At 47.0% G+C, this 21,681-nt stretch overlaps 1 protein-coding gene across 1 annotated transcript in view; it reads left to right on the top strand.

Moving 5' to 3' along the window:
* Positions 1–21,681, top strand: part of LOC110485259 (coronin-7-like) — a 288,889-nt gene that overhangs the window by 258,488 nt on the left and 8,720 nt on the right. Inside the window, exons 10-19 of the mRNA XM_036939103.1 lie at positions 11,716–11,770; positions 11,888–11,945; positions 14,091–14,236; positions 14,449–14,544; positions 15,720–15,827; positions 18,743–18,899; positions 20,070–20,245; positions 20,600–20,795; positions 21,130–21,272; positions 21,524–21,628. Coding sequence (XP_036794998.1) covers positions 11,716–11,770; positions 11,888–11,945; positions 14,091–14,236; positions 14,449–14,544; positions 15,720–15,827; positions 18,743–18,899; positions 20,070–20,245; positions 20,600–20,795; positions 21,130–21,272; positions 21,524–21,628 — 1,240 coding nt within the window. The remainder of the gene's footprint in view (positions 1–11,715; positions 11,771–11,887; positions 11,946–14,090; positions 14,237–14,448; positions 14,545–15,719; positions 15,828–18,742; positions 18,900–20,069; positions 20,246–20,599; positions 20,796–21,129; positions 21,273–21,523; positions 21,629–21,681) is intronic.

The following is a 21,681-nucleotide window of genomic DNA, read 5'->3' as shown; positions in this document are numbered from 1 at the left end:
TGCTCCTATCATGCTCCTATCATGCTCCTGTCATGCTCCTATCATGCTCCTATCATGCTCCTGTTAGAGAGGGAGGTTTGATATGGCTGGATTACTCTGGTTTACTCCAGTCATAGTTGACTTTTCCCCCCTATTGGCTCCCACAACCCTAACTCTATTGCAGTGGCTCCCACAACCCTAACTCTATTGCAGTGGCTCCCACAACCCTAACTCTATTGCAGTGTGTCCCACAACCCTCACTCTATTGCAGTGGCTCCCACAACCCTAACTCTATTGCAGTGTGTCCCACAACCCTAACCCTATTGCAGTGGCTCCCACAACCCTAACTCTATTGCAGTGTGTCCCACAACCCTAACTCTATTGCAGTGGCTCCCACAACCCTAACTCTATTGCAGTGGCTCCCATAACCCTAACTCTATTGCAGTGGCTCCCACAACCCTAACTCTATTGCAGTGGCTCCCACAACCCTAACTCTATTGCAGTGGCTCCCACAACCCTAACCCTATTGCAGTGGGTCCCACAACCCTAACTCTATTGCAGAGGGCCCCACAACCCTAACTCTATTGCAGTGGGTCCCACAACCCTAACCCTATTGCAGTGGCTCCCACAACCCTAACTCTATTGCATTGGCTCCCACAACCCTAACTCTATTGCAGTGGCTCCCACAACCCTAACTCTATTGCAGTGGCTCCCACAACCCTAACCCTATTGCAGTGGGTCCCACAACCCTAACTCTATTGCAGTGGCTCCCACAACCCTAACTCTATTGCAGTGGCTCCCACAACCCTAACTCTATTGCAGTGGCTCCCACAACCCTCACTCTATTGCAGTGTGTCCCACAACCCTAACTCTATTGCAGTGGCTCCCACAACCCTAACTCTATTGCAGTGGCTCCCACAACCCTAACTCTATTGCAGTGGCTCCCACAACCCTAACCCTATTGCAGTGGGTCCCACAACCCTAACCCTATTGCAGTGGCTCCCACAACCCTAACTCTATTGCATTGGCTCCCACAACCCTAACTCTATTGCAGTGGCTCCCACAACCCTAACCCTATTGCAGTGGCTCCCACAACCCTAACTCTATTGCAGTGGCTCCCACAACCCTAACTCTATTGCAGTGGCTCCCACAACCCTAACCCTATTGCATTGGCTCCCACAACCCTAACTCTATTGCAGTGGCTCCCACAACCATAACCCTATTGCAGTGGCTCCCACAACCCTAACTCTATTGCAGTGGCTCCCACAACCCTAACCCTATTGCAGTGGCTCCCACGTTGTCTTTGTGACCCACTGGACAAATCTCAAACGGCACCCTATCTGTTCCTTATGCATTGCACTAGCAGCACTGCTTTGACCTCATGGTGAATAGGGTGGGATTCAACACGCAGACACAGAAGGGTCCTGTGAGATTTGGAGCCTGTTGATGGAGCGGGGGGGAGATCAAGTGATAAAGTGGTTTGTAGAGGTCACAGTTCAGAGGTCTCTTCAACTCACTGATTGCACTCTTAAACCACAACCTCACCCACTCACCGAGACAGACTGGAACCCGATACCCTGAAAGAGAGGGAGGGAGGTGGACAGGGAGAGCGAGAGAGAGCAGGGAGGCACAGAGAGAAGAGAAAGAGGGGGTACAGGAAGATACATGAGGGCAAAGAGAGAGAAAGAGGGGGTACATGAAGATGCATGAGGGCACAGAGAGAAGAGAGAGAAAGAGGGGGTACAGGAAGATACATGAGGGCACAGAGAGAAGAGAGAGAAAGAGGGGGGTACAGGAAGAGACATGAGGGCACAGAGAGAAGAGAGAGAAAGAGGGGGTACAGGAAGATACAGGAGGGCACAGAGAGAAGAGAGAGAAAGAGGGGGTACAGGAAGAGACATAAGGGCACAGAGAGAAGAGAGAGAAAGAGGGGGTACAGGAAGATACATGAGGGCACAGAGAGAAGAGAAAGAAAGAGGGGGTACAGGAAGATACATGAGGGCACAGAGAGAAGAGAAAGAAAGAGGGGGTACATGAAGATACATGAGGGCACAGAGAGAAGAGGGGGTACAGGAAGATACATGAGGGCACAGAGAGAAGAGAGAGAAAGAGGGGGTACAGGAAGAAACATGAGGGCACAGAGAGAAGAGAAAGAAAGAGGGGGTACAGGAAGAGACATGAGGGCACAGAGAGAAGAGAAAGAAAGAGGGGGTACAGGAAGAGACATAAAGGCACAGAGAGAAGAGAGAGAAAGAGGGGGTACAGGAAGAGACGTGAGGGCACAGAGAGAAGAGGGGGTACAGGAAGATACATGAGGGCACAGAGAGAAGAGAGAGAAAGAGGGGGTACAGGAAGAGACATGAGGGCACAGAGAGAAGAGGGGGTACAGGAAGATACATGAGGGCACAGAGAGAAGAGAGAGAAAGAGGGGGTACAGGAAGAGACATGAGGGCACAGAGAGAAGAGAGAGAATGAAGGGGTACAGGAAGATACATGAGGGCACAGAGAGAAGAGAGAGAAAGAGGGGGTACAGGAAGAGGCATAAGGGCACAGAGAGAAGAGAGAGAAAGAGGGGGTACAGGAAGAGACGTGAGGGCACAGAGAGAAGAGAGAGAAAGAGGGGGTACAGGAAGATGCATGCAAAAGCTGTATGGTCAGATAAGGGCACGTCACAAGATGCCAGAAGGCTGAGTTATGAACAGAGAGGATGTGTTTTCATCCCACACTATGAACATAAAACACTAGGACTGACCTTTGGTCCAGAAAATATAAAGGCAACATGTAAAGTGTTGGTCCCATGTTTTATGAGCTGAAATAAAAGATCCCAGAAATGTTCCATACTCACAAAAAGCTTATTTCTCTGAATATTGTGCACAATTTTGTTTACATCCCTGTTAGTGAGCATTTCTCCTTTACCAAGATAATCCATCCACCTGACAGGTATGGCATATCAAGAAGACGGTTTAGCAGCATGATCATTACACAGGTGCACATTGTACTGGGGACAATAAAAGGTCACTCTAAAATGTGCAGTTTGTCACACAACATAATGCCACAGATGTCTCAAGTTTTGAAGGAGAAGCAATTGGCATGCTGGAATGGAATGTCCACCAGAGTTGTTGCCAGAGAATTGAATGTTAATTTCTCTACCATAAGCCGTGTAACGTCATTTTAGAGAATTTGGCAGTGTGTACAACCGGCCTCACAACCGCAGACCACGTGTAACCACACCAACCCAGAACCTCCACATCCAGCTTCTTCACCTGCTGGATCGTCTGAGAAGAGCCACCTGGACAGCTGATGAAACTGAGGAGTATTTCTGTCTGGAATAAAGCCCTTTTGTAGGGAAAAACTCATTCTGATTGACTGGGCCTGGCTCCCCAGTGGGTGGGTCTGGCTCCCCAGTGGGTGGGTCTGGCTCCCCAGTGGGTGGGTCTGGCTCCCCAGTGGGTGGGTCTGGCTCCCCAGTGGGTGGGTCTGGCTCCCCAGAGGGTGGGTCTGGATCCACAGTGGGTGGGTCTGACTCCCCAGTGGGTGGGTCTGACTCCCCAGTGGGTGGGTCTGGCTCCCCAGTGGGTGGGTCTATGCCTCTCAGGCCCACCTATGGCTGTGCCATAGGATTTCACATGCCCAGTCATGTGAAATCCTTAGATTAGGGCCTAATTTTTTTTTTTTAAGACAGATTTCCTTATATGGTCTATAATTTAGTAAACATATATTTGTGTTCAGTATAGATAGATCTTAGGGCTTGACTTTCTGTATGACTCTATGACTGGCCTGTATGACCTTTGTATATGATCTGTCTATATTCACTGGTACTCTGTGTACTGAATTACTAGTGTCCTCTGGCCTACTGCTGTACTGTATGGGCCATTGGACAGGCCCAGTGAGTACTCACTACACACTACTCACTACACACTACTCACTACACACATCCAGCCTGCCTGGCTTTGCCTCAGTGGCTCCAGATAAGAGGCCTGTGTCTGGGGGCTGGTGCAGGGCAGGACTCAAACTGTAGTGACAGGTGCCTTTCAGCGATACTGATCTATCAGGCTACTACAGTCAACGCTATCTGTCTGCCTGCCTGCCTTTCGGCCTGCCCATCTGTCGGTCTGCCTCACTGCCTGTCTGCCTCTCTGCCTGTTTGTCTGCCTGCCCTATATCCTGGATCTCTGAAGTTAATTAACTAGACATAATGCTGTACTGTGTGAGGCTTGATATGCAAGGGCAAGGCTGTAGCGTGCACACACACACACACAGTGTTCCTCACCTCTCAGCTTATATCCACAGCTGAGTATTTTTGCCTAAACGTCAGAGAGTGTGTGTGTGTGTGTGTGTGTGTGTGTGTGTGTGTTTTTTTACTGTATTGCTGTGTGTGTTCATGATTGCGTACTCTCGGTTGGGTTCGCTCCAGTTTCTGTTCATTCTCAGACTATTTTTCCCTCCAAATCTGTCTCAGATCACAGCTGCTGATGGCCCTCACCTGTGTTGCTCTCTACCTTTAACTATCTGTACCCCTCTACCTCTCTCCCCTCTCTCTCTCCACCTCTCTACCTCCACCTCTCTATCTCTCTATCTACCTCTCCCCTCTCTAACTCTCTCCCTCTCTACCTCTCCACCTCTCTCTCTCTCTCTCTCGCTCTCTCTCTCTCTACCTCTCCACCTCTCTCCCTCTCCACCTCTACCCCTCTCTCTCTCTTTCTCTCCACCTTTCCCCTCTCTCTCTCCCTCTCTCCACCTCTACCTCTCTCTCTCTCTCCACTTCTCTACCCCTTTCTCCCTTTCCACCTCTCCCCTTCTCCAACTCTCCATCTCCACCTGTCTCCCTTTCTACTTCTACCTCTCCCCCTCTCCACCTCTCTCCCTCTCCACCTCTCCCCCTCTCCACCTCTACCTCTCCCCATGTATTTTATCCACCTCTCCCCCTCTCCCCCTCTCCACCTCTCCCCCTGTCCCCCTCTCCACCTCTCCACCTCTCCCCCTCTCCCCCTCTCCACCTCCACCCCATGTATTTTATCTACCTGTCCCTCTGTCTGACTGTCCCCTATTTTTCCTCTTCCAGACTCTATCTACTGTACTCTCCTCATTCAGACTCTATCTACTGTACTCTCCTCATTCAGACTCTATCTACTGTACTCTCCTCATTCAGACTATCTACTGTACTCTGCTCATTCAGACTCTATCTACTGTACTCTCCTCATTCAGACTCTATCTACTGTACTCTCCTCATTCAGACTCTATCTACTGTACTCTCCTCATTCAGACTCTATCTACTCTACTCTCCTCATTCAGACTATCTACTGTACTCTCCTCATTCAGACTCTATCTACTGTACTCTCCTCATTCAGACTCTATCTACTCTACTCTCCTCATTCAGACTATCTACTGTACTCTCCTCATTCAGACTCTATCTACTGTACTCTCCTCATTCAGACTCTATCTACTGTACTCTCCTCATTCAGACTATCTACTGTACTCTCCTCATTCAGACTCTATATACTGTACTCTCCTCATTCAGACTCTATCTACTGTACTCTCCTCATTCAGACTATATCTACTGTACTCTCCTCATTCAGACTCTATCTACTGTACTCTGCTCATTCAGACTCTATACTGTACTCTGCTCATTCAGACTCTATCTACTGTACTCTCCTCATTCAGACTCTATCTACTGTACTCTCCTCATTCAGACTATATCTACTGTACTCTCCTCATTCAGACTATCTACTGTACTCTCCTCATTCAGACTCTATCTACTGTACTCTCCTCATTCAGACTCTATCTACTGTACTCTCCTCATTCAGACTATATCTACTGTACTCTCCTCATTCAGACTCTATCTACTGTACTCTCCTCATTCAGACTCTATCTACTGTACTCTCCTCATTCAGACTATATCTACTGTACTCTCCTCATTCAGACTCTATCTACTGTACTCTCCTCATTCAGACTCTATCTACTGTACTCTCCTCATTCAGACTCTATCTACTGTACTCTGCTCATTCAGACTCTATCTACTGTACTCTCCTCATTCAGACTCTATCTACTCTACTCTCCTCATTCAGACTCTATCTACTCTACTCTCCTCATTCAGACTCTATCTACTCTACTCTGCTCATTCAGACTATCTACTGTACTCTCCTCATTCAGACTATCTACTGTACTCTCCTCATTCAGACTCTATATACTGTACTCTCCTCATTCAGACTCTATATACTGTACTCTCCTCATTCAGACTCTATCTACTGTACTCTCCTCATTCAGACTATCTACTGTACTCTCCTCATTCAGACTCATTTCATCATCTTTCTGGGCTGAGGTTAAACACACACTCACTGACAGTATGAACACACACATACTTGCAGTACACACAGTCATAAAAACTCTCTCTCTATCTCCACACATAATGTAGTCCTGTCTAGCGGTGCTGAAGGTTCCTGTCATGTGTGGAAGGTCATTTGAAGGGCTGTAAGGTTGTTGTAGCTCTCTGGAGGAGCGATGAGGTGATGGCTAAGCTGAAGAGGGGTTTCTCCTCCTTTCTCCTTCTGTTTTCTCTCATCTCCTTCTCTAACACCAGGGGATCTGTTGAACTTGTGTGGGAGGGGTGGAGTGTGTGTGTGTGGTTCGTCTTTGGGGTGGGGGGTGTGATTGTAGTGCAGAAAGATAAACGTTAGACCCATGATGGAAGCAGATGTCTTGTGCCTCAGAATGGGTCTTAATGTTGAGGTGAAAATGTGCTCCATGGCTCTTTGCCCAGCACCTGCTAAACCATCTCTCTCTCTCCCTTTATTTGTCTTGGTGAGCCCTCTCATTCTGTCCTGTGGGGGGATTATTTGGCCGTTGAGTTGGAATCACAGATCCATTTGTGAATCATAGTTTTCTCCCTAATGTTCTAGTGTAATCCTGTTAGGTTGAAGCACAGTGAATTCAGGAAAGTATTCAGACCCCTTCGCTTTTTCCACATTTTGTTACATTACAGCCTTATTTGAAAACGTATTAAATATATTTTTTACATCATCAATCTACACACAAATCCCCATAATGACGAAGCAAAAACTTGTTTTTTTCTTCTTTAAAAAAAACAACATTTTAGCAAAACCAGAAATACCTTACATAAGTATTCAGACCCTTTACTATGAGACTCGAAATTTAGCTCCGGTGCATCCTGTTTCCATTGATCATCCTTGAGATGTTTCTACAACTTGATCAGAGTCCACCTGTGGTAAATTCAGTTGATTGGACATGATTTGGAAAGGAATACACCTGTCTATATAAGGTCCCATGGTTGACAGTGCATGTAAGAGCAAAAACCTTGGTTCAGGGAGGTGACCAAGAAACCGAAAGGTCATTCTGACAGAGCTCCAGAGTTCCTCTGTGGAGATGGGAGAACATTCCAGAAGGACAATCTCTGCAGCACTCCACCAATCAGGCCTTTATGGTAGAGTGGCCAGACGGAAGACACTCCTCAATAAAAGGCACGACAGCCCGCTTGGAGTTTGCCAAAAGGCACTGTGAGGACTCTCAGACCATGAGAAACAAGATTCTCTGGTCTGATGAAATCAAGATTGAACTCTTTGGCCTAAATGCCAAGCGTCACGTCTGATGGAAACCTGGCACCATCCCTACAGTGAAGCATAGTGGTGGCAGCATCATGCTGTGGGGATGTTTTTCAGCAGCAGGGACTGGGAGACCAGTCAAGCTCGAGGTAAAGATGAACGGAGCAAAGTACAGAGAGATCCTTGATGAAAACCTGCTCCAGAACGCTCAGGACCTCTGACTGGGGCGAAGGTTCACCTTCCAATCGGACAAAGACCCTAAGCACACAGCCAACACAAAGCAAGAGTGGCTTCAGGACAAGTCTCTGAATGTCAGAAAGAAGGAAGAAGACTTGAGGCTGTAATCACTGCCAAAGGTGCTTCAACAAGTACTGAGTAAAGGGTCCGAGTACTTATGTAAATGTGATATTTCTGGTTTTTATTTAGAATACATTTAAAAAAATCTTTAATCTGTTTTTTCTTTGTCGTTATGGGGTATTGTGATGTCATTATGGGGTATTGTGATGTCATTATGGGGTATTGTGTGTATACTGATGAGGGAACAAAAAAATGTCATCCATTTTAGAATAAGGCTGTAACATAACAAAATGTGGAAAATGTCAAGGGGTCTGAATACTTTCTGAATGCACTGTATGCCACGTCTCAAAGCACTGTGAGCTCAACATGAACGTAACACCCAGTCAGGTGTAAGGTGTCACATCTCAAAGCACTGTGAGTTCAACATGAACGTAACACCCAGTCAGGTGTAAGGTGTCACATCTCAAAGCACTGTGAGCTCAACATGAACGTAACACCCAGTCAGGTGTAAGGTGTCACATCTCAAAGCACTGTGAGCTCAACATGAACGTAACACCCAGTCAGGTGTAAGGTGTCACATCTCAAAGCACTGTGAGCTCAACATGAACGTAACACCCAGTCAGGTGTAAGGTGTCACATCTCAAAGCACTGTGAGCTCAACATGAACGTAACACCCAGTCAGGTGTAAGGTGTCACATCTCAAAGCACTGTGAGCTCAACATGAACGTAACACCCAGTCAGGTGTAAGGTGTCACATCTCAAAGCACTGTGAGCTCAACATGAACGTAACACCCAGTCAGGTGTAAGGTGTCACATCTCAAAGCACTGTGAGCTCATGAACGTAACACCCAGTCAGGTGTAAGGTGTCACATCTCAAAGCACTGTGAGCTCAACATGAACGTAACACCCAGTCAGGTGTAAGGTGTCACATCTCAAAGCACTGTGAGCTCATGAACGTAACACCCAGTCAGGTGTAAGGTGTCACATCTCAAAGCACTGTGAGCTCAACATGAACGTAACACCCAGTCAGGTGTAAGGTGTCACATCTCAAAGCACTGTGAGTTCAACATGAACGTAACACCCAGTCAGGTGTAAGGTGTCACATCTCAAAGCACTGTGAGCTCAACATGAACGTAACACCCAGTCAGGTGTAAGGTGTCACATCTCAAAGCACTGTGAGCTCAACATGAACGTAACACCCAGTCAGGTGTAAGGTGTCACATCTCAAAGCACTGTGAGCTCAACATGAACGTAACTCCCAGTCAGGTGTAAGGTGTCACATCTAAAAGCACTGTGAGCTCATGAACGTAACACCCAGTCAGGTGTAAGGTGTCACATCTCAAAGCACTGTGAGCTCAACATGAACGTAACACCCAGTCAGGTGTAAGGTGTCACATCTCAAAGCACTGTGAGCTCAACATGAACGTAACACATAGTGTCACACAAGGTGTCACATCTCAAAGTTCATAAGACTGTTAAATAATGAACCAAATAGCTACCCAGAATATCTGCATTGACCCTTTTTACACTATTTGGACTCATCACATACACTGCTACTACTGTTTATCTATCCATCCTGTGGCCTAGTCACTTTATTCCTACCTATATATGAATGACGTGATCGATGGCTTTGTTCATTCACATATACAGTCATTGGTCCGGGTGGACGTGTGTGTGCGTGCGCGCGTGCGTATGTGTGTGTGTGTGTGTGTGTGTGTGTGTGTGTGGGGGGGGGAAAATGCACTCCAGTCCCAGTGCTGTGGAGCGTGACCACTGTAGAAAACAGTATGGATGATCTGTGATAAGGCCAGAACTCCATTATTCAGCTGTGTGATTGGTGTAAGTTTTTCCTATGGGATAGTGTGAGAAAACACAAGATAAACATACAGAGATAAGAGAATGAGAGAAAGGGCAATTTGCAGACATAACTGGTATTGCACCTATTGGAGACATGGAGGAGGGTGAGGGAGGGAGAGAGAGGTGGACGGAACAAGGGGGTGTGGGAATGGAGGGGCTCCCTGTGGACTGACTTGGACATGGGAACACAGAGAGGCACTAACGAAGCGTGGCCGCCCCTCACTGACTTCACAGGGCTGGGGTGGGTAGAGAGAGGGATGGAGGGGTTCAGTCCAATCTGCAGGACTGTGAGAGAAAGAGAGGTGTGTGTGTGAGAGAGGGAGATGGAAATAGGGGGTAGCAGGGCCCCTATTCAGTTCCACTTACATCAGAAACAACCAAATCACCTTGGTTTGAACAAGGGACCAATCACAGCACTTTTCCAGAAGTCAGTGTGTACAACATGTCCTTGTTCTCATTCAGCTTCTCAGAGTTCAACTCTGGATGTCTATTTGCTGTGTGCTTTGGGTTACACACACACACACAGACACACACACACAGACAGACACAGACAGTTCCGTGTCCCTATAGTCAGCGGTATCAGACAGACACAGACAGTTCCGTGTCCCTATAGTCAGCGGTATCAGACAGACAGTTCCGTGTCCCTATAGTCAGCGGTATCAGGGAGAACAGTCAGTCTACTCCAGTCTGTCGTTAGATTCATATTTATACATCATGACATCACCACTCACTGTGGTTGATTTGTGTGTGCGTGTGTTTGTGTGTGACATTCAGCTATAGAATGGGCCTAATTGACCAGCCAGTTGTGTTCAGTGGGGCATATTCAGATAAATATAGATATATAACATAGAACAGATATTCTGAAAGGTCTGCGTTTTTATCAGACCCTCTACATCTTCCTCACTATCAACAACCATCCCTCCCTCTATCACGGTCTGTCTGTCCTCCTCTCTCTCTGACCATGATGCCTTGCTCTGTCATTCTCATGGAGGGACTGTGATGTGAAGCTGTGACCTCACACACCACTTCCCTTCTGACTCTATTACAGGAAGTCCCCTGGACACTACTCTCTCTGTGTGTGTGTGTGTGTGTGTGTGTGTGTGTGTGTGTGTGTGTGTGTGGAATTTTTGTGCTCAATTTGTAGTTTAATGCCAGAAATGTTATTGTGCTTGCTTTGATTAGTATGTTGATATTCTTTATAATGACTAGCTAATTAGCCAAATATATATATATAGTAACATATTGCTGAGGGAGGATATCTGTAGTGCAAGTTAAGGTTCATAGTACTGAACTACGACATGTAGCATTTCTCCTGTGAGTGGTGTGTTTCCCATCTAGTGGTTGGTGATTGAAACTACAGTAAACTGGCCTGTTGATTTTTGTGATTGATTCAACTTGTTTTGCAACTTGTTGAAAATCTTCTCTCTCTTTGTATCTTTTTCCCTCTTCTCTATCTCCTCACCCTCCTCTCTCTCTCCTCCCCCTCCTCTCTCTCTCTCTCTCTCTCTCTCTCTCTCTCTCTCTTCCCCCTCCTCTCTCTCTCTCTCTCTCTCTCTCTCTCTCTCCCCCCTCCTATCTCTCTCACTCTCTCTCTCCCCTCTACTCTCTCTCCTCTACTCCCTCTTCCCCCTACTCTCTCTCTCCTCTCTCTCTTTCCTCTCTCTCTCCTCCCTCTAATATCTCTCTTCTCCCTCTCTCTCTCTCTCTCTCTCTCCCTCCTCTCTCTTCTCCCTGCTCTCTGTCTCTCTCTCTCTCTCTCTCTCTTCCCCCTCCTCTCTCTCTCTCTCCCCCCTCCTATCTCTCTCACTCTCTCTCTCCCCTCTACTCTCTCTCCTCTACTCCCTCTTCCCCCTACTCTCTCTCTCCTCTCTCTCTTTCCTCTCTCTCCTCCCTCTAATATCTCTCTTCTCCCTCTCTCTCTCTCTCTCTCTCTCTCTCTCTCTTCCCCTCCTCTCTCTCTTCTCCCTGCTCTCTCTCTTCTCCCTCTACTCCCTCTCCATCTTCCCCCCCTCTTCTCCATTCTCAGGACCCTGATGCCTTTGTTTGACCCTGACTCAGGCCTCCTCACAGTATCTGGGATGGTAAGATGTAGTTTGTTGTCTCCCTTAACAGATAGTATGAAGGCAGCTGGCCTCATTTCATCTTTTACTATTATCTTCCTCAGTAAATACATGTCTGCTTTGTTCTCTCTTCCATAGGGAGATAGTGTCATTGACTGCTTTGAGGTGTCTGCCACTGAGCCATTCCTTTCCCAAGGTAAGGACAGATCTTCAGTGGTTGTTCATTTTCCAATACTGTCCTCCTACCTCTCCCACTCCCTCTCTCACACACCCAGGTCTGTCCTGCTACCTCTCCCACTCCCTCTCTCACACACCCAGGTCTGTCCTGCTACCTCTCCCACTCCCTCTCTCACACACCCAGGTCTGTCCTCCTACCTCTCCCATTCCCTCTCTCACACACCCAGGTCTGTCCTGCTACCTCTCCCACTCCCTCTCTCACACACCCAGGTCTGTCCTCATACCTCTCCCACTCCCTCTCTCACACACCCAGGTATGTCCTGCTACCTCTCCCACTCCCTCTCTCACACACCCAGGTATGTCCTGCTACCTCTCCCACTCCCTCTCTCACACACCCAGGTCTGTCCTCCTACCTCTCCCATTCCCTCTCTCACACACCCAGGTCTGTCCTCCTACCTCTCCCACTCCCTCTCTCACACACCCAGGTCTGTCCTGCTACCTCTCACACACCCAGGTCTGTCCTCCTAGCCCACTCCCTCTCTCACACACCCAGGTCTGTCCTCCTACCTCTCCCACTCCCTCTCTCACACACCCAGGTCTGTCCTCCTACCTCTCCCACTCCCTCTCTCACACACCCAGGTCTGTCCTGCTACCTCTCACACACCCAGGTCTGTCCTCCTACCTCTCCCACTCCCTCTCTCACACACCCAGGTCTGTCCTCCTACCTCTCCCACTCCCTCTCTCACACACCCAGGTCTGTCCTCATACCTCTCCCACTCCCTCTCTCACACACCCAGGTCTGTCCTCCTACCTCTCCCACTCCCTCTCTCACACACCCAGGTCCGTCCTCCTACCTCTCCCACTCCCTCTCTCACACACCCAGGTCTGTCCCCCTACCTCTCCCACTCCCTCTCTCACACACCCAGGTCTGTCCTGCTACCTCTCACACACCCAGGTCTGTCCTGCTACCTCTCACACACCCAGGTCTGTCCTCCTACCTCTCCCACTCCCTCTCTCACACACCCAGGTCTGTCCCCCTACCTCTCCCACTCCCTCTCTCACACACCCAGGTCTGTCCCCCTACCTCTCCCACTCCCTCTCTCACACACCCAGGTCTGTCCTCCTACCTCTCCCACTCCCTCTCTCACAAACCCAGGTCTGTCCCCCTACCTCTCCCACTCCCTCTCTCACACACTCAGGTCTGTCCCCCTACCTCTCCCACTCCCTCTCTCACAAACCCAGGTCTGTCCCCCTACCTCTCCCACTCCCTCTCTCACAAACCCAGGTCTGTGCCCCTACCTCTCCCACTCCCTCTCTCACACACCCAGGTCTGTCCTCCTACCTCTCCCACTCCCTCTCTCACACACCCAGGTCTGTCCTCCTACCTCTCCCACTCCCTCTCTCACAAACCCAGGTCTGTGCCCCTACCTCTCCCACTCCCTCTCTCACACACCCAGGTCTGTCCTCCTACCTCTCCCACTCCCTCTCTCACACACCCAGGTCTGTCCTCCTACCTCTCCCACTCCCTCTCTCACAAACCCAGGTCTGTGCCCCTACCTCTCCCACTCCCTCTCTCACACACCCAGGTCTGTGCCCCTACCTCTCCCACTCCCTCTCTCACAAACCCAGGTCTGTGCCCCTACCTCTCCCACTCCCTCTCTCACACACCCAGGTCTGTCCTCCTACCTCTCCCACTCCCTCTCTCACACACCCAGGTCTGTCCCCCTACATCTCCCACTCCCTCTCTCACAAACCCAGGTCTGTGCCCCTACCTCTCCCACTCCCTCTCTCACACACCCAGGTCTGTCCTCCTACCTCTCCCACTCCCTCTCTCACACACCCAGGTCTGTCCCCCTACCTCTCCCACTCCCTCTCTCACAAACCCAGGTCTGTCCCCCTACCTCTCCCACTCCCTCTCTCACACACCCAGGTCTGTCCCCCTACCTCTCCCACTCCCTCTCTCACACACCCAGGTCTGTCCTCCTACCTCTCCCACTCCCTCTCTCACAAACCCAGGTCTGTGCCCCTACCTCTCCCACTCCCTCTCTCACACACCCAGGTCTGTCCTCCTACCTCTCCCACTCCCTCTCTCACACACCCAGGTCTGTCCTCTAATCTCTACTTCTTTCTCCCTCTTATTCTCTCCTCATCTCTTTCTCTCCAGTGAGCCACTGTCTGACGGAAGCCCCAACGCGAGGCGTTGCCATGGTACCCAAGTTGGCATTGGATGTCCTGTCCTGTGAGGTCATGCGGGTCCTGCAGCTGACGGACAGCTTCATCGTGCCAATCAACTACCACGTGCCCCGCAAGGTCCAGTATCTCTCAGGCTACTGTAACAGCAGATCCATCTGTCATTTTGATGCCATGGCAACAGTTATTTCCCTGTACTTGTTTCTAAACTGATGGGGGGGGACTGTCTTTGTAGTCACTGAGGAAAATAAAGTTATGGAATGAGCAACCATTCAACAAGCCTTTATGTCTTCCATTTTAGAGTATGTCTGCTTTGTGTGTATCTAATTCAGTCAGGACAGGAGTTCCATGCAGACCTGTACCCAGACACCTTGGGCCGGACAGCAGCCATGTCAGCTGCAGAGTGGTGGAAAGGTGGCGAGAAACAGGTACCACCATCACTCTACACAATATAACTCTAATGTACCACCATCACTCTACACAATATAACTCTAATGTACCACCATCACTCTACACAATATAACTCTAATGTACCACCATCACTCTACACAATATAACTCTAATGTACCACCATCACTCTACACAATATAACTCTAATGTACCACCATCACTCTACACAATATAACTCTAATCTGTATTCTAACTTGGATGTACCACCATCACTCTACACAATATAACTCTAATGTACCACCATCACTCGACACAATATAACTCTAATGTACCACCATCATTCTACACAATATAACTCTAATGTACCACCATCACTCTACACAATATAACTCTAATCTGTATTCTAACTTGGATGTACCACCATCACTCTACACAATATAACTCAAATGTACCACCATCACTCGACACAATATAACTCTAATGTACCACCATCATTCTACACAATATAACTCTAATGTACCACCATCACTCTACACAATATAACTCTAATCTGTATTCTAACTTGGATGTACCACCATCACTCTACACAATATAACTCTAATGTACCACCATCACTCTACACAATATAACTCTAATCTGTATTCTAACTTGGATGTACCACCATCACTCTACACAATATAACTCTAATGTACCACCATCACTCTACACAATATAACTCTAATGTACCACCATCACTCTACACAATATAACTCTAATCTGTATTCTAACTTGGATGTACCACCATCACTCTACACAATATAACTCTAATGTACCACCATCACTCTACACAATATAACTCTAATGTACCACCATCACTCTACACAATATAACTCTAATCTGTATTCTAACTTGGATGTACCACCATCACTCTACACAATATAACTCTAATGTACCACCATCACTCTACACAATATAACTCTAATGTACCACCATCACTCTACACAATATAACTCAAATCTGTATTCTAACTTGGATGTACCACCATCACTCTACACAATATAACTCTAATGTACCACCATCACTCTACACAATATAACTCTAATCTGTATTCTAACTTGGATACAATGTGCATACAGTACCAATAGAAGTGCTTGGTTTTTGGCGCGGTTTGTACTTCAGGACCAAGCAATAGCCTGCTGTTCTCTTAAACATCCAATCATGGGCGTCTTCTCAGGTTGAGAAGGTCAGTGTCAACCCATCCAATCGTCAGAAGCCTAACAACGCTAAGCCAGCCAATCAGACGCCTGCTAAGAAAGAGCTGCCCAGTGGGAGGAGCAAAGAGGTCAGCATCATCCGTTCTCCTCCTCCTCTATGGGTCGTTTTCATTTCTCTTTTGGCTCCCTCCATTCCCTCATTCCCTCTGTTCCCTCCGTTCTCTCCACTCCCTCATTCCCTCCGTTCCCTCATTCCCTCCGTTCCCTCATTCCCTCCGTTCCCTCATTCCCTCTGTTCCCTCCGTTCTCTCCACTCCCTCATTCCCTCCGTTCCCTCATTCCCTCCGTTCCCTCATTCCCTCCACTCCCTCTTTCCCTCCGTTCCCTCATTCCCTCTGTTCCCTCATTCCCTCCGTTCCCTCATTCCCTCCGTTCCCTCATTCCCTCCGTTCCCTCATTCCCTCCGTTCCCTCATTCCCTCCGTTCCCTCATTCCCTCTGTTCCCTCATTCCCTCTGTTCCCTCATTCCCTCCGTTCCCTCATTCCCTTTGTTCCCTCATTCCCTCCGTTCCCTCATTCCCTCTCATTCCCTCCGTTCCCTCATTCCCTCCGTTCCCTCATTCCCTCCGTTCCCTCATTCCCTCCACTCCCTCATTCCCTCTGTTCCCTCATTCCCTCCGTTCCCTTATTCCCTCTGTTCCCTCATTCCCTCCGTTCCCTCATTTCCTCCGTTCCCTCATTCCCTCTGTTCCCTCATTCTCTCTGCTAGCAACTACCTTTTTACTGTATTTTTAATACAAATGGAATTTGGATTTTGCTTTATTTTCTCTCAAATTGTTTTCATATTATTGCATCGGGCCACACATAGAGTATTGATTGAATATCTTGGATTAACCTGTGAGTATCTAAAATCTGTAGATGAAAGTAGTCTGTAAACCTGTGAGGATCTAAAGTCTGTAAATTAAAGTATTCTGTAAACACTGTGAGTATCTCAAATCTGTAGATTAAAGTAGTCTGTAAACACTGTGAGTATCTAAAGTCTGTAGATTAAAGTAGTCTGTAAACCTGTGAGGATCTAAAGTCTGTAGATTAAAGTATTCTGTAAACCTGTGAGGATCTAATGTCTGTAGATTAAAGTATTCTGTAAACACTGTGAGTATCTAAAGTCTGTAGATTAAAGTAGTCTGTAAACCTGTGAGTATCTAAAGTCTGTAAATTAAAGTATTCTGTAAACACTGTGAGTATCTCAAATCTGTAGATGAAAGTAGTCTGTAAACCTGTGAGGATCTAAAGTCTGTAAATTAAAGTATTCTGTAAACACTGTGAGTATCTCAAATCTGTAGATTAAAGTAGTCTGTAAACACTGTGAGTATCTAAAGTCTGTAGATTAAAGTAGTCTGTAAACCTGTGAGGATCTAAAGTCTGTAGATTAAAGTATTCTGTAAACCTGTGAGGATCTAATGTCTGTAGATTAAAGTATTCTGTAAACACTGTGAGTATCTAAAGTCTGTAGATTAAAGTAGTCTGTAAACCTGTGAGTATCTAAAGTCTGTAGATTAAAGTAGTCTGTAAACCTGTGAGTATCTAATGTCTGTAGATTAAAGTAGTCTGTAAACCTGTGAGTATCTAAAATCTGTAGATTAAAGTAGTCTGTAAACCTGTGAGTATCTAATGTCTGTAGATTAAAGTATTCTGTAAACCTGTGAGTATCTAATGTCTGTAAATTAGTCTGTAAAACGGTGATTATCTAATGTCTGTAGATTAAAGTAGTCTGTAAACCTGTGAGTATCTAAAGTCTGTAGATTAAAGTAGTCTGTAAACCCGTGAGTATCTAAAGTCTGTAGATTAAAGTAGTCTGTAAACCTGTGAGTATCTAAAGTCTGTAGATTAAAGTAGTCTGTAAACCTGTGAGTATCTAATGTCTGTAGATTAAAGTATTCTGTAAACCTGTGAGTATCTAATGTCTGTAGATTAAAGTATTCTGTAAACACTGTGAGAATCTAAAGTCTGTAGATTAATGTAGTCTGTAAACCTGTGAGTATCTAATGTCTGTAGATTAAAGTAGTCTGTAAACCTGTGAGTATCTAAAATCTGTAGATTAAAGTAGTCTGTAAACCTGTGAGTATCTAATGTCTGTAGATTAAAGTATTCTGTAAACCTGTGAGTATCTAATGTCTGTAAATTAGTCTGTAAACCTGTGAGTATCTAATGTCTGTAGATTAAAGTATTCTGTAAACACTGTGAGAATCTAAAATCTGTAGATTAATGTAGTCTGTAAACCTGTGAGTATCTAATGTCTGTAGATTAAAGTATTCTGTAAACCTGTGAGTATCTAAAGTCTGTAGATTAAAGTAGTCTGTAAACACTGTGAGTGTCTAATGTCTGTAGATTAAAGTAGTCTGTAAACACTGTGAGTATCTAATGTCTGTAGATTAAAGTATTCTGTAAACCTGTGAGTATCTAAAGTCTGTAGATTAAAGTATTCTGTAAACCTGTGAGTATCTAATGTCTGTAGATTAAAGTATTCTGTAAACCTGTGAGTATCTAAAGTCTGTAGATTAAAGTATTCTGTAAACCTGTGAGTATCTAAAGTCTGTAGATTAAAGTATTCTGTAAACCTGTGAGTATCTTTGGATAAAGACATCTGGTTTAGTGACCATATTATTAGTATTATTCCTTCTCTCTAGAAAGTATTTTATATTAATCAGACCGTATACACTATATTGGATATATACACTGGGTGATTCGGCCCTGTTGCTGATTGGCTGAAAGCCGTGGTAAATCAGACCATATACCACTGGTATGACAAAACATTTATTACGTTGGTAACCAATTTATTATAGCAATAAGGCACCTCTGGGATTTGTGATATATTGCCAATATACCACGGCTAAGGGCTGTATCCAGGCACTCCGCGTTGTGTTGTGCATCAGAAAAGCCCTTAGCAGTAGTATATTGGCCATATACCACACCCCCTCGGGCCTTATTGTTTAATTATATGATTGTATATTGTATATGTATTACTGTTGTTCTTCCTCTCCAGGAGGCTCCAGTGCGAGGCTGCTCCACCTCCAGCAGTCCCCTGAGCTCCCCCAGCAGCAGTGCTGCCCCGTCCCGCTCCCCCTCCTCCACCTCTGGCCTCTCCTCAGGCTTCCTCCCCAGCCCCAGCCAGAGTGCCAAAGCCATCAGCAGCATGTTGGGTAAGGCTGTTTGGGAAACAGTAGCAGTGCTCTGTCCCACACACACACAAACACACATATACGTGAATACACACACACACCACACATACACATATACACACACCACACACACATCCTTACCCATCAGCAACATGTTGAGTAAAGCTGTTTTGGGAAACTGTAGTGGTACTACATTACCCACAATGCTCCGTGTTACATATCCGGTTATGGTATTAGGAAGTATGTTATGTAAGATTTGACAGTGTCAGTCTCAATGCTAGGTAAGGCTCTCTCTCTCATCTCTCATCTCATTTCCCTACCTTGTCATTATCTTATTATAATGTCCTGCTGACTGTTGGTTTGAGCTGTATTTACAACTGAACTGTGTGAGAGAGAGAGAGTTGGTGGTTTGGACTAATCTGAACCTGTCTGACGATCCAATCCTACACACTGCTAGCATATCAAGACAGCACAAACAGATCTGGGACCAGGCACACTGCCAGTATCCCCTGTCTGATGTAGCCTGTTACCATTCTAAATGTGCTGTAACCAACTTGTTTGTTAACCATACAAGAGCTTCCCACAGCACATATAGTATGGGACTAGGTTACTAATAATATACCTGGGTTGTGTTCATTGGGTACTGCGTAACAAAATGTTTCGCAACAGAAAACTAAAACAAGCATTTCTTATTGGACCAGGTACATCATTGTAAATAATTTCTTCAGGTTGGTGCCTAATGAACAAGACCCAGGTTACAAATAATGTAGCTAAGGTCTAAAATCACCCTGCTCTCCTCCTCCTCCCTCTCTCTCCCTCTCTCTCCCTCTCCTCCTCCTCCCTCTCTCTCCCTCTCCCTCCCTCCCTCTCCTCCTCCTCCTCCCTCTCTCTCCCTCTCTCCCCCTCCCTCTCCTCCTCCCCCTCTCTCCCTCCCTCCCTCTCTCTCCCTCTCCTCCTCCTCCCTCTCTCTCCCTCCCTCCCTCTCCTCCTCCCTCTCTCTCCCTCTCCCTCCCTCTCCTCCTCCTCCCTCTCTCTCTCCCTCTCTCCCTCCCTCTCCTCCCTCTCTCTCCCTCTCCTCCTCCTCCCTCTCCCTCCCTCACTCCCTCTCCTCCTCCCTCTCTCTCCCTCTCCCTCCCTCCCTCTCCTCCTCCTCCCTCTCTCTCCCTCTCCCTCCCTCTCCTCCTCCCCCAGGTCCCAGCAGTAAGTTTCGTCACCTGCAGGGTGCGGTGCTTCACAGAGACACCCACTTCACCAACCTGAAGGGGCTCAACCTCACCACGCCCGGGGAGTGTGATGGCTTCTGTGCCAACCGCCATCGCGTGGCCGTGCCCCTCGCCACCGCCGGGGGTCAGATCGCCATCTTTGAGGTACTTCCCCACTTAGAAAATGGAAGATAATGTGTCTTAATCCAAAATATTGTAGTATTCTTTTAGTTATTTTTATCTGTATCTTTTTTAAGTGAGCCCTGGCCAAGAAAGCAGAGTTCTGCTAAAGTGAGGGTGTTTTATGGCTGTGTCTTATTAGTTGGAGGGGAGTAGACAACACTTGAAATAATATGCAGCCGCTACAGAATTACATTACAGTAGAATGTCATCAGATAATAGGAATGAATAGTGGAAATAGTCATTTAGGATTTCTGCCACCATATTAGACCAAAGATGTGGCTTTATTGGTTCACACATTAAAGAAAGAGGGATGTATCTCACTGCCCCCCTCCTCAGTTGTCTCAGGCTGGGAAGCTAGCGGACACGGGCCTGCCCACCATCCAGAACTCTGTCAACGTGGCTGACTTCTCCTGGGACCCCTTCAACAGTCACAGGCTGGTGGTGGCAGGCGACGATGCTAAGATCCGTGTGTGGCAGGTGCCTGAGGGGGGTCTGACAGAGACCCTGACTGAGCCAGAGACCATCCTGCAGGGTAAGACACACTCCACAGGGGCCTGGAGACCAATTAAGTTCAAGTAAAGTAGATTTCAATTGAATGAAGTTAGACTCCGAGCTGGGGCTTTTGGGGTCCAATGTGAAATATCTGATATGTAGATGTGTGAGTGAAGCCACATATGTATCAGTACTCTATCCTTCATTCAATGAGTGACAGAAATGAAATGAACAGGATACCGGTATGCAATTTGCTACATCTTATTATCCTTATATATATAGCCTTATACTGTGTGACTACTGAATCTATCAATATAAATAAATCATATCTTGATAGAATGTGAGTGAGTGACAGGGGTTTTGACCAATCACAGGCCACACTGAGAAGATCTACTCAGTCAAGTTCCACCCCCTGGCGTCGGGCCTGCTGGCATCCTCCTCCTACGACCAGACGGTGCGCCTGTGGAACCTGGAGTCTGGGGACGAGGTCAAAGCGCTCCGGGGACACCAGGATCAGGTGACGGAGGAGGAGGGAAAGGGGCGGGACATAAGGAATATTGGTATTGGCAGGGGGTGGAACCACTGGTTTTGTTAGAGAATAGGGACGTGGTAAAATGTATCTGGGATAATAATATTGATTGATGGATGGATATTGATTGATTGATTCTACCTACAGTATGTACAAGGAACGCGCTTGTCTCCTTCGCTTCATTTCAACTTTTCACTCGTTCCTTTCTCTGTTCCCTCTCCTGCCTGGTGTGCATATAGATATTTGGGATGGCGTGGAGTCCGGATGGTAAACTCCTGGCCACGGTGTGTAAGGATGGGAAACTGCGCATCTACGACCCTCGCAAGTCTGCTGACCCAGTACAGGTGTGTGTACAGGAGACCTGAGGAGTTGTTAACCTTTTTGGAGTATTTCCATA

The sequence above is a fragment of the Oncorhynchus mykiss genome, chromosome 12 (assembly GCF_013265735.2).
Source record: "Oncorhynchus mykiss isolate Arlee chromosome 12, USDA_OmykA_1.1, whole genome shotgun sequence".
Lineage (NCBI taxonomy): Eukaryota > Metazoa > Chordata > Actinopteri > Salmoniformes > Salmonidae > Oncorhynchus > Oncorhynchus mykiss.
This window is presented reverse-complemented; position numbering and strand designations above follow the sequence as displayed.